Consider the following 11,086-nt stretch of genomic DNA (forward strand, 5'->3'; position numbering starts at 1 on the left):
TTAAAAAAATAAACTTAAATGAAAACAAATCACAGTAAAAATCACAATAAGAAATATATATAAGAGTTATAATAAATATATTTAAAAAATCACCATAAAAATAAAAATAAGGTAAACATTTTTAAACATAACAATAAATTAAACTTTTTAAAACTATTTTTCTAAAAAAATCAAATATCATAAGAAATATATACAAAAAATCACAATAATTTTGTATTAAACTAAAAATATTAAAGTTTTTAAACTATAAACATCAACTTTTTAAACATAACAATAAGGTAAATTTTTTTAAACTATTTTTTCAAATTTAATACTAAAAAATAAAATAGAATATTATAAGAAATATATTAAAAAAATCACAATAATTTTGTATTAAACTAAAAATATTAAAGTTTTTAAATTATAAACATCAACTTTTTAAACTTAGTAAACTTTTTTAAACTATTTTTTCAAATTTAATACTAAAAAAATAAAATATCATAAGAAATATATTTAAAAAACCACAATAATTTTGTATTAAACTAAAAATATTAAGATTTTTAAACTATAAACATCAACTTTTTAAACATAACAATAAATTAAACTTTTTAAAACTATTTTAAAATATATTTTCAAAGTTAATACTAAAAAAATCAAATATCATAAGAAATATATTTAAAAAAATCACAATAATTTTGTATTAAACTAAAAATATTAAAGCATAAACATTAACTTTTTAAACATAACAATAAACTATACTTAAATATGAACAAAAACAAACAAAATATAAATAAGATTAACATGTTGGTATAACATAATATAAATAAGATTAACATGTTGTTATAACATAATATAAATAAGATTAACACTAATAACAACTAACACTAATAGAGAAAGAACTACTAACATCAATATGTAAATATTATTGAATTCAACAACTACTAAAAAATTAACATGATATATCTACTAAATATAAAAAAAATAAATAAACAGTAAACTCACAAATTTAATAGTGGTTTTATTATTGTCACTTAGTGGTTTTACTTTTTTCACTCAAAGTGACAATGACCTCTTTTTTGTTTGCTATATAAGAGTATGAGAATAGGAACAAAATTTATAATTATTTAAAAAAATGAAATTTTGTATAGTAAATGTACAAATCTCACAATTTGATGAACGAATGTGGGGAAGAAGAATTTAGAACAAAAAAATGAGTGATTTTTTTATAAGTTTTCAAAAGAGAAGAGGTTCGGCGGAGAGAGAAGAAGATGGGCAGTTTTTTGAAGAAGGTAAAGAGCAATGAAGAAGGAGTGATCGGTGTGGTTTGAGAAGTGAGAAGTGGAGCAACTCGACCCACGAAATTAATTTGGGCATTGGGAATTAAAAAGGGGAACAGAAAGCGTTGAAAGCCGATGGGATGAAAAGCAGAATCGCTACGCATGCAACTTTAATTAGGTCGAGGGTTGAACCCTCGACATGTCCTTAGGTCGAGGGTCTTCTTCTTTAATTTTTTTTAGGTCGAAGGTTCAATCCTCGACATAATATTTTAAACATATTTCTAATCTCGAAATCTTCAAAACAACTACAATATTTAAAAATAACCATATTTCACGAAATAGTTTTTCAAACCACAATATTTTAAAAAAAATATCCTGTTTTTTAATTCATTTTATTTGCAATATTTTTCTCAACGGATATTTTTACTTATTTTACATTACATTTTAAAATGAATACACACGAGTGTCATCTGGAATCTCATTCAGATTCAAACTCGTAAAGATTTAATTTGTTTAAAGAGTGAGAGAAAAAATAAAAGTAAAAATTAGGCAAAGGACTCATCATGCATTTGTTACAGTATTCTTCTTCCACAAATACACTTCATAAGAATCATACAATTTCAAATCCCTTTCCAGTAATTTCTACATCATCACCATCCTAAAAAATAACCGATTCACATCCGCCGCATTATCGCCGCCGCTACCATCATCCGTCAATGTCTCCAAGATCGCTTACATCCAACATGATCCGTCCACCAAAAAATCTCCGACGCATTCGTCGACTTCCTAAACCGTTTCCAATCGCCGAGCGTAGCCCTCAGATCGTTGATCTTAGCAACGATCGTCCGGCAGCAATTGGCATGGACGGTGGAAACTTGGTGGAAATCACTGCTCTTCTGGCAAAATCCACTGAAAAAGAGAGTGTTTAGAAACCTGACCTTGAGATTGAGTTGCCGGAAAATGCCGGCGCGGATGAGATTGAAGAGAACGTCCTGTTCCTTCTGGCCGGCGGTGATGTTCTTCATGGAGTACCATTTGTCGAAGAGAGCTATGGTTTTGTTGTTGGATCGAACGAAGTAGAAGCCGGTGTTGATGGGATTGGATTGGGACCATGGATCTCCGTTGAAATTATCGGTGCTGATTTGAAGATCTTCCGTTTCGTCTTTGCTTAGCTTTGGAAATGGGTCCCTTAGCCACATTACGTCCGTATCCTGCTCAATCAATTCAAAATTAAATACATTTAATAATAATATTAATAATCATTTGAAATTTTCTCTAAATTTCGCTCTAAAAACTAAAAGATCATTTTCATTCATTCACTTATTTTTCCACCATTATACAAAATTTTGAAAGGTAGTCATAGTGTTGTTTTAATAAAATCTAATATTAAAATGTCGTTTGGATCCCTATGCTTTAGACTTAAAATGTTCCAGGCAATCTTAAATTTAGTTGTGCTTCCAAATTCATTTTTAATGAAGTTGACTAAATAATAATAATAATAAATACAATATATGAAAATATTTTTAAAATTTACGAAATTGATAATAAAACACATTTTTTAAAAGAAAAAGTCAACAATAAATTAGGCGAAGGACCATTTTTTTCCCTGGAAAAATCAATGATAAATTAGGAGTAGATTCTAAATTTATGATTGATTGAAAATTGAAAATTTTAAATAATTATAATGACTGAAATTGAACAATGGACCAATATTTTAACCTAAATTTACTAAGAAAATTTGTAAAAGAAAAAAATAGTATTTAAAAATAAAATAATAATAATTTAAAAAATGCCTCCATTTTTTTTTTTAATAATTTCAGTTTCAAATTTAATTTTTAATTTTTCTTTTAAAATTATATTGCTTGTGTACGAAGCTAAATATTGTAGGGTACTTCGAGGGCTTTGGCAAAATAAATAATACTATACATCCATATACAAGTTCATCCAAAGACGTTTCTCTAGAACATGCATCTTATAAAATTTGAACTTTAAATAAAAATATAAATTAAATTTCTTCTATTATGTATTTATATATATGAAATAAATTAAAATTAATATTAGATCTTAACTTTGCCCTTTGTTTAAAAAATACTCTCAACTTTTTAAAAATCAAATGCAAAGTTTAAACGTTTTTGTAATTTGGCCAAAATTAATTAGTTTATGTTATAATTGTCCTGTAAAATTATAAACTTTAAATATAGAAGCCATAAAACCACCATTTTTCCCATTAAAAATTTTACTATTTTTGTTCCTGAAGAAACAAAAGTAATAATAATGTAGAAATTTTCAAAAATAGAAAAATTTGAGAAACTGTTTCTACAATAACAAAATTGTGATAGAAGCTGATAGAATTTTTTTTTTTTTTTTTACTATTTCTGTAAATAGTGAAAATTTTTGTAGAGTTGATGCTTTCATCTTCCAAAATCAAACCTACCTACTACAAAATTAAAATATTTCAATTTATCATGATCAAAATATTAGTTTAAGATGTAGGTTTGGTAATTAATTTAGAAATTGGAAATAATACAATGTTATTATGATATATATGATTTTGTGGAAATGAGAGTGGGATACTTTCATTTTCCAAAACCATGTGTACCTACTACAAATTTAAAATATTTTAATTCATGATTAAAATTAAAATAGTCAAAAGAAAATTGTAAGCAAAAGTTTTAGAAGTAATTAAACCTATTTTCAAAATCGAAAACCTTCATTTGTTAGTTGAAAATTGAAATCCAATATGAATATGGTTTTTTATAATTAATGTTATATATCTTATGATAACGAAGCATGCATATATTTAAATACATAGCTTACATACCAAAATTAGATAAAATCAAGGGGTATAATCTCTAGTTGACGTAAAATTTTCGTCTAGATTTCAAATTGGACTAAGAAAATCATATTCTCAAAAATTATGAACTGAATGCTAAAGAGGAAAATGATGATTACGAGAACCGCAGATTTGGTTCTGTTATATATATATATATATATAAATCAACCTATTCGTTGCTAATATTTTGGAAAGATAATTTGAAACGAATCAAAACTAGTGTGTTCTAAAAATCAGTTGAACTTTGAAAAATTTACTTCAAAACAAAGCCACGATCCCGAGCAATTCGATTCGGCAGTTTATACACACGCTCGAAGATGAAATCTCCGGCGACATGTTCTGCTCCACGATTTCTCCAGATCGTCGATTAAAAAGCTAATACGATGATCTAAATCAAGGATTGACGATGATCTACTTGGAGAAGAAGAAGTTAATTTAAGAGAAGAAGTACGGAATGTGTTTACCGTGAAAATGAAACTGTAACCGCGCTTGAGAACTTCGAGAAGGAACAGAGTTCTTTTCCACATCATTTTAATGAATTCCTCAGACATGTAAAGCTTCTCTCCACCGAAATCAACTCCTTCTGTCTCCAATTTGAAGCAATTGAGACGCTGAAATCGGCAGCGATCATACGCCGTTTGATCAACAGCGACGAGAAGAAGATGATCAAGCAATTTTCGAGTATCTTCTCCCATCCAAAAACTACTGAGAAACACATCGAGCATTGTAGTATCGTCTTTAACGCCTTGATCAGCATACGCCTTGTTGATCACCGCGATTACGAGTGTCTTATTCGCCATCGTCGCCTTCTCCAGCGCCAAATCAAGTTCATCTGCGGAATGGAGTAATTCAACCTGCAAATTGAATTGAAAAAACGAAAATCATTATAATCGATCGTAAGAAAAACGCAAAGGATCCTAATTAAGGAGAAATTAAAGAGAGAAAACATACAGAATTGGAGCGATTGCATTGGAGGGTTGAGGGGAAAAACAGGAGAGGATTCAAAGAGGAAGAAGGAGCAAGAATGAGAAGAAAGGAAGCGATGAAAAAGAGTAAGAGAAATGCATAAGTTATGAGCGGAGGTTTCTTGGGCGGGAAATCCATAGCTTTTTCTTCTCTCTTTTTTTTGGCTTTAATTTCTCTGTATCTCTTTATTGAGAGAGTGAGAGACTCTTGATTTATGTTGTTAAGAGCTTTTAGTGGAAATGAGGTCAACCAATTTTAGTTTCATTAATTATGTTTATTATATAACTAATTTCAATCACTAGGCTTTGACCTTAACTTTAATTTTTATAATTTATAAAAAAAATTTAGAGAGGGAAATACTTCTATCAACATTTATCAATTGATTTATCTCCGATTTTATAACCGATAGTATCAATGATTATTAGAGTCTATCACTTATAGACATTGATAAGAATATCTATTTGTGTAAATATTTTCACTTATTTTTCTATTTTTGATAATCTCCATTTTCAAGCTCTAGTTTTTATTTAAAAATTAATTGTAATACTAATAAAAATATAGTGATACTAAATTGATTGTAGTTCTTCTAATTCTTTTGAATTAATTACTAAACATTAACCAAAGTAAAAAGTTTAAAATTGTAAATATTGAAATCTATAGACCAAATTAAAACAAACTAAATATAACATTTTTTCCATTTTAATTTTTACTAAAAAAAGCTTAGGTTTAATTTGGTCTTTACATGTATTTTAAATTTTGAATTTGGTCTATTTTTTAAAAAATAATAATAGTTTGTTTTATATGATTTAGATTCCATTTATGGTTACAAAAATTAGTTTCTATTTCTAAATATATATATTTTTTAGTACAATAAATGTAAACGGTAGATTTAAACATGTCTTGCTTGACAAGTCATAGCCATGCCCAACTCTATCCCTATATCGTTTTTACAATTCTAAAATTTATAATTTGGTTTGAATTTGTGTGATTTAGGTCAGTTTATGACTTAACTAAAAATTTACAATAAAAATTTAGTCAATATGACAAGTCTTTTAGAGGAGAAACATTTCATCGAATTGAAAACTAAACAAAAAAAAAAAAGAGTAAAAAGTTTAGAAGGGATGCTTTGCTTTGCACTAGTATAACCCAATAAATAGAACCAAATCCATGAAACTATAATAAATCTCAGAAGAGACTATTATTGTATTTGCCTCATAAAGTCTAGAGAAAGACAAATAATGACCAACCAAACAATCTTTTTTGTACCATAAAACAGATGACCCACCAAAATATTATCTGAACAGGCTAAAGACTAGCACAAAGCATCATTCAATGTGACCGTTAGGCTATGATCATCTCAAAGAATATTCCTTTGCCAATATGAGCATAGTTTAACTAAGATAAAATTTTTACTATCAACTTCAAGATTAAAAAATATGGATTCTTGGGCCACACACATGATAAAAATATAAAAAACCTAGATAGGAATAGGATGTGAAGTTGACATTTTCAGTTTACGCTTGCTATTTGCAATGTTTACGGATCTGAGCAAGATAGGAAGGAGAAGGGGTTTCCGACTTTTCGTCTAACCAAAGCCTTCCCAAATCCAATGCAGATTTTCAATCCTAAAGCCCTCTCTTAAACCTTCCAAGTCTAAAAAGTCTTCACACTTTCGTATTCTCTAAGCCAAAACCACATCAAACTTCAATGTTTAAGCATTTGGAAGATCAATAATTCCACCAGTCAACTTTGTAAAGTAATAATAAATCACATTCTATAAGATATCCTATTCAATATATATTTTTTTCGTGATGGGTGTTGTTTTGTTATTTGTTTCATTCATTTTACTCAAAAGTATTATTCATGATGGAGTTGACTATTTAGACAAGATTATCCTTAAAAACAGAAATTGAAATAAAAAATAACGAAAGCTAAAATGAATGATAATTATATAAGTAGGGAGAAACGTGTAGGGAGATTTTAACCATTAGAGCAAGAGATGGATATTTAGGTGCTAATGAGACTCGTGTTAGATTATGCCAAAACTATCCATACAATCTCTTCAAACGTCAAGACTTGAAAGTATAACAAAAGAACGAATGACTGAGGCATATTCTTCGACCAAGTGATTGCATGTTTGAATATCCTACCTCATGTTTGTTGAGCTCAAACAAAATAAAATGACTAACATTATGATACAATAACACAATTGTTAAAATACACCCTATAAAGGATCATAGAAGTTAACATACATAGTTCAATTACAAGTAGTGGGGAGAGGCTTAATTAAACATGATGAGAGAAAATTGCAGATTGGAAGTTTTCTCTTTGACTTCTTTGATTTTGGAGGTTGAAGAATCACCTTGATTGCAGCAGCATCAATGACAGCCTTACATTCTGCATTTCAAAAAAGGGGTTCACTTGGCAGTGACTAAAATCACCTTTTAAGGAGATAAGGAATGTTATTAGGGTGTTAGAGGGATACTATGGGTATATTAATAATTAGTTGGGGTGTTGTTTACGGAATTTGGCTATAATAGAGAGGAGAATAGGGAAGATGAACAATATTTTGGCGAGTGATTAAGAGCATAAGAGAGATCTCGAGATTGGGAGGGTCCAAGAACCTTAAATTACTTGATTTATCTTTTAATTGATTGCCATTTATATCTCAATGTCAATATATTTGGATTCTATCATAAGGACTGTTACCATTTATGTTTAGCTTCAAAACAGGAGAACAAAAGCCCATAAGTCAGAGAAAGGGGTAAAGCTTATAGCTTAAATCTTGTTTTATTTTTGAATTGGTAGGAAACCGATAGATGATCTAAAAACCAAAATGCATTCTTGAGAAAATCAACCTAGCCAATAAGTATATTCCAACCAGCCAAACTGGTTCAGTAGTTTCGTAGACTTCTTTAATTTTGACTTACACCCTCAGGGTTAGTTCTTCATTTTTGCGCTTTGTAACAATAGGAGGCTTTTAACATTTGCTCTTAATCAGGTTTTCAGAATTACAGTTCAATTATCTTTTGATTCTCATATATTAAGAGGTCATCAGGTTTCGAGAACTACAGTTTATCCATTAGCTTCTAGTACATTAAGAGGTGATCAGGTTTTAAGAATTGCAATTTATCCCTTTGCTTCTAGTATATTAAGAGGTAATAATCACAAACCTGACGTGTCTTTGAACTGCAATCAATGCATGCCACTGCTCCAATGAGCTTCTTTAGTTCCTCACCCTGAAAAAAAAGATATTCTGTACACTTCATTTCCTTAAGAACTTAGCAAGGGAATAGTATGAATAGCAGAGGCATATTATAGAGACACGAACAGGCATCGTTTTACACAGTACAAATATATCTATATCATGTGGAGATTCTAGTTTAATGTATGGACTTGTATGTAGAAGATCGATATTGAAGAAGTTGATCTCTGATATCATGACATTGAAACACACATTTTTATCTGACAGTGTCCCTGAAAAGGTAAAAAAAGATTGTTCCATTTGTGGATGTGGGTTCTTATACTAGCCCACAAAAACAACCATCAGGAAAATTATGAGAATTTTACTTAAGAGTGAAGGAATTGATAATTCAGGCAATAAAATTAAAATTAAAGAAGAAAGGCACCTAGTTTGGTCCCTACAAAAATAAGGGACACTGATGGGGCATAATGCCTTAACTCTGGGATTCACTGCTCCAAAAGAAAAGGACATCAAGAAGAATCTAAATACTGAATCAAAATAATAAACATTCCAAAAGTTGTACAAGAAGTGAACTTACTTTCTTTGATATATTTTCAAAGCTTGCCCGACTTATAAGTGAAAAGGCAAGAAGGAAAACATCAGCTCCTCTGTAACTCAAAGGTCTTAGCCTGCTATAATCTTCTTGACCTATAAACTGATCCTTCTAACATTCATACATCACTTTAAAATGGAAATTAGTGGGAATATCTTTTCATTGAAGATTGGAGTACCCTAGTCTATCTAGCTTACAAACATTCATAATGATATTTCTGGAAGATACTGTGCGATCAAGTGCCTACAGAACAGGGACACTTGTTTTTTATTTTTCCACTAGAGTTTCAATTATACCAATAAAATAAGGAGGAAAAAGAAAATCTAAACTAGTTTTGTAATTGAAAAAGAAACAAGTGAAGAAGAATATGAAACAATGCGTGGAGGCTTATCAACTGGACAGATTTGAAGAACACATTCTGAGAAGAACAACTTTGTAACATGGTTTAATTTTAAAGTGCATCTAAACTTCCTCTATGTACTTGATAAAACTTGTTCAGATATTCATATCCTATAGCTATTGACGACACATAGAATTTCTTTCTACGACACATTATAGTATGTTGGTTGAACTACTGGTATAATCCTTTTTTCTTATGAGAAACTACTAGTATAATCCTATAGTGATTATAATTTTCGTTTAGCTTCAATTTGATCTTATGATCTTAAAGGCTTCCTTCGTCTTGTAATTTGGTCAAATCTCCAAAAACGTCACTCAAGTAGAGGTATTTAGCTTTAAGCTTACGCACATGAAATTACGGAAATCCCAGAAAAGAAAATCCATCAACAGTTTAATAACAAAACTGGATAAATGAAGCATGATTATCGGAAACAGAGAAAAGGAAATCACCGGCAGTGTCCCAGAGACCCAAATTCACAGACCGCCCATTAACCAAAACATTGGCACTGAAATTATCAAAAACAGTAGGAACATAATCCTGCCAAAGCAAAAGATTAACACATCATCACAACAAAAGTGCACTATAAATTCCAAGAAAACAATCGAAACAAGACGACTTCATTTCATACAGTCGGACAAGTGTTGCTAGTGTAAGAGATGAGAAGACAAGTCTTCCCAACGGCGCCATCTCCAACCGTCACGCACTTAATGAACTTCGTGGCCGCCGTCGGAGTAGTGGCGGCGCCGCCGGCCATAAACGATTGTGTTTTGGGCGGATTTTGAAGAAAGTACAGGTAATGTGGATCAAAACCCTAGAATCCGTCGCTTTTGTTCAAATTATGGGGGATTGGAAGAGGAATTTGAGAAAATTGAGAGGAACAGAGGAAGGAAAAAGTGGGAAGAAGGGTTGAAAAAGGCTAATGCAAAGAAAAAGATGCATTGATTGGTGAAATTGGGTTGAAATTGAGGTGTGAGGGAAGGGAAAAGGGAAAACCAAAGGCACTCCAGAGAGAGAGAGATGAATCAAAGAACATCAATTCTGGAAGAAATTGAATTGAGAGGTTTTTGGAGAATGGTCCTTTTCTTTTCTTTTGTTCCAGGACACATGCAGACACGCGCTACTATAACAAGCACAGCCACTTTCGTTATTTCTTTTAGTTATATTACAAATTTAACCCTATAATTTGGAAAATGAAAAAAAAAAGCTTTTTAAATATTAAAAATATTTCCATTTTATAACAAAAAGTTCTGTACAAAGAACTTTTTTATTTTTTTTATGAATTGTAAATATTTTTAGAATTCTTTTATTTATAAGAATTTCTCTAAAAAAAAATAATAATAAAACGTAGAAAGGAGTTTTTGGGTTTATATTTTATAATTATAATTTAGTCCTTATCTATCTTCTATATATATTTCGATATTTATACTATATTAAAAATGGTTATAAGGGGAGCATCTTCTTTGAGAAATGGTCATGTTTAAATTTTTATATTTTTTTAAAAATTCATAAAAATAGTTTTTTTTCGATCCATCTCGAGCGAGATTAAACACGAGATTTTAGTTAAAAAATCAACTTTTTCCCAATTTATCGATTGTTTGGGGCATTCTCGATACATTTCGCCAGATTATAAACTGAGATTATGTGCATGTTAATCCCGAACAAAATAACACCAAAATTCTATATATTTGAGCTTTCTTGGTGAAATTTTGGATATATCTAACACCGAAATTCATATATTTGAGATTTATCGATGGAATCTCGAGTAGGACTAACACCGATAATTTATATATATCCCAAATGTTATCCAATTTTTTGCAAAATTTGATCTTTACCA

General features: G+C 29.8%; 2 protein-coding genes across 6 annotated transcripts; both read right to left on the reverse strand.

Moving 5' to 3' along the window:
• Window positions 1–1,790: 1,790 nt before the first annotated feature.
• On the reverse strand, window positions 1,791–5,300 carry LOC120067523 (uncharacterized protein At1g28695-like). Its single transcript, XM_039019075.2, has 3 exons — window positions 5,041–5,300; window positions 4,554–4,943; window positions 1,791–2,467 (listed from the first exon to the last, which is right to left on the reverse strand). The coding sequence occupies exons 1-3, from the start codon at window positions 5,191–5,193 to the stop codon at window positions 1,970–1,972; spliced, it is 1,041 nt and encodes a 346-aa protein (XP_038875003.1). The 5' UTR covers window positions 5,194–5,300; the 3' UTR covers window positions 1,791–1,969.
• Window positions 5,301–7,211: 1,911 nt separating this feature from the next.
• LOC120084586 (rac-like GTP-binding protein RHO1) lies at window positions 7,212–10,385 on the reverse strand. 5 transcript variants are annotated; one of them, XR_005483754.2, is made up of 5 exons: window positions 9,881–10,385; window positions 8,838–9,789; window positions 8,685–8,748; window positions 8,229–8,311; window positions 7,212–7,452 (listed from the first exon to the last, which is right to left on the reverse strand). XR_005483754.2 is itself a non-coding variant. In XM_039040393.2 (4 exons), exons 1-4 carry the CDS (start codon window positions 10,004–10,006, stop codon window positions 7,414–7,416), a joined length of 336 nt encoding a protein of 111 aa, XP_038896321.1. In that variant the 5' UTR covers window positions 10,007–10,349; the 3' UTR covers window positions 7,212–7,413. The 5 variants fall into 5 exon arrangements, 1 of the variants encoding a protein (XP_038896321.1); XR_005483750.2 differs by having other exon boundaries at window positions 8,229–8,294; window positions 9,881–10,349; XR_005483755.2 differs by lacking the exon at window positions 8,685–8,748 and having other exon boundaries at window positions 8,229–8,294; window positions 9,881–10,379.
• Between the last annotated feature and the right edge of the window lie 701 nt (window positions 10,386–11,086).

This window comes from Benincasa hispida, chromosome 1 (assembly GCF_027475165.1).
Source record: "Benincasa hispida cultivar pf3 chromosome 1, pf3_genome.v1.1, whole genome shotgun sequence".
NCBI lineage: Eukaryota > Viridiplantae > Streptophyta > Magnoliopsida > Cucurbitales > Cucurbitaceae > Benincasa > Benincasa hispida.

What these genes read in the sequence shown, in the direction of transcription:
- LOC120084586 (XM_039040393.2), bottom strand. Translation starts at nt 10,006, where the DNA reads ATGGCCGGCGGCGCCGCCACTACTCCGACGGCGGCCACGAAGTTCATT. An exon ending in CTAGCAACACTTGTCCGACT is followed by an intron (nt 9,790 to 9,880) that starts GTATGAAATGAA and finishes TTGCTTTGGCAG; the next exon opens with GATTATGTTCCTACTGTTTT. An exon ending in GGGTCTCTGGGACACTGCCG is followed by an intron (nt 8,312 to 9,701) that starts GTGATTTCCTTT and finishes TGAAGTGTACAG; the next exon opens with AATATCTTTTTTTTCAGGGT.
- LOC120067523 (XM_039019075.2), bottom strand. Translation starts at nt 5,193, where the DNA reads ATGGATTTCCCGCCCAAGAAACCTCCGCTCATAACTTATGCATTTCTC. An exon ending in AATGCAATCGCTCCAATTCT is followed by an intron (nt 4,944 to 5,040) that starts GTATGTTTTCTC and finishes TTCAATTTGCAG; the next exon opens with GTTGAATTACTCCATTCCGC. An exon ending in GTTACAGTTTCATTTTCACG is followed by an intron (nt 2,468 to 4,553) that starts GTAAACACATTC and finishes TTGATTGAGCAG; the next exon opens with GATACGGACGTAATGTGGCT.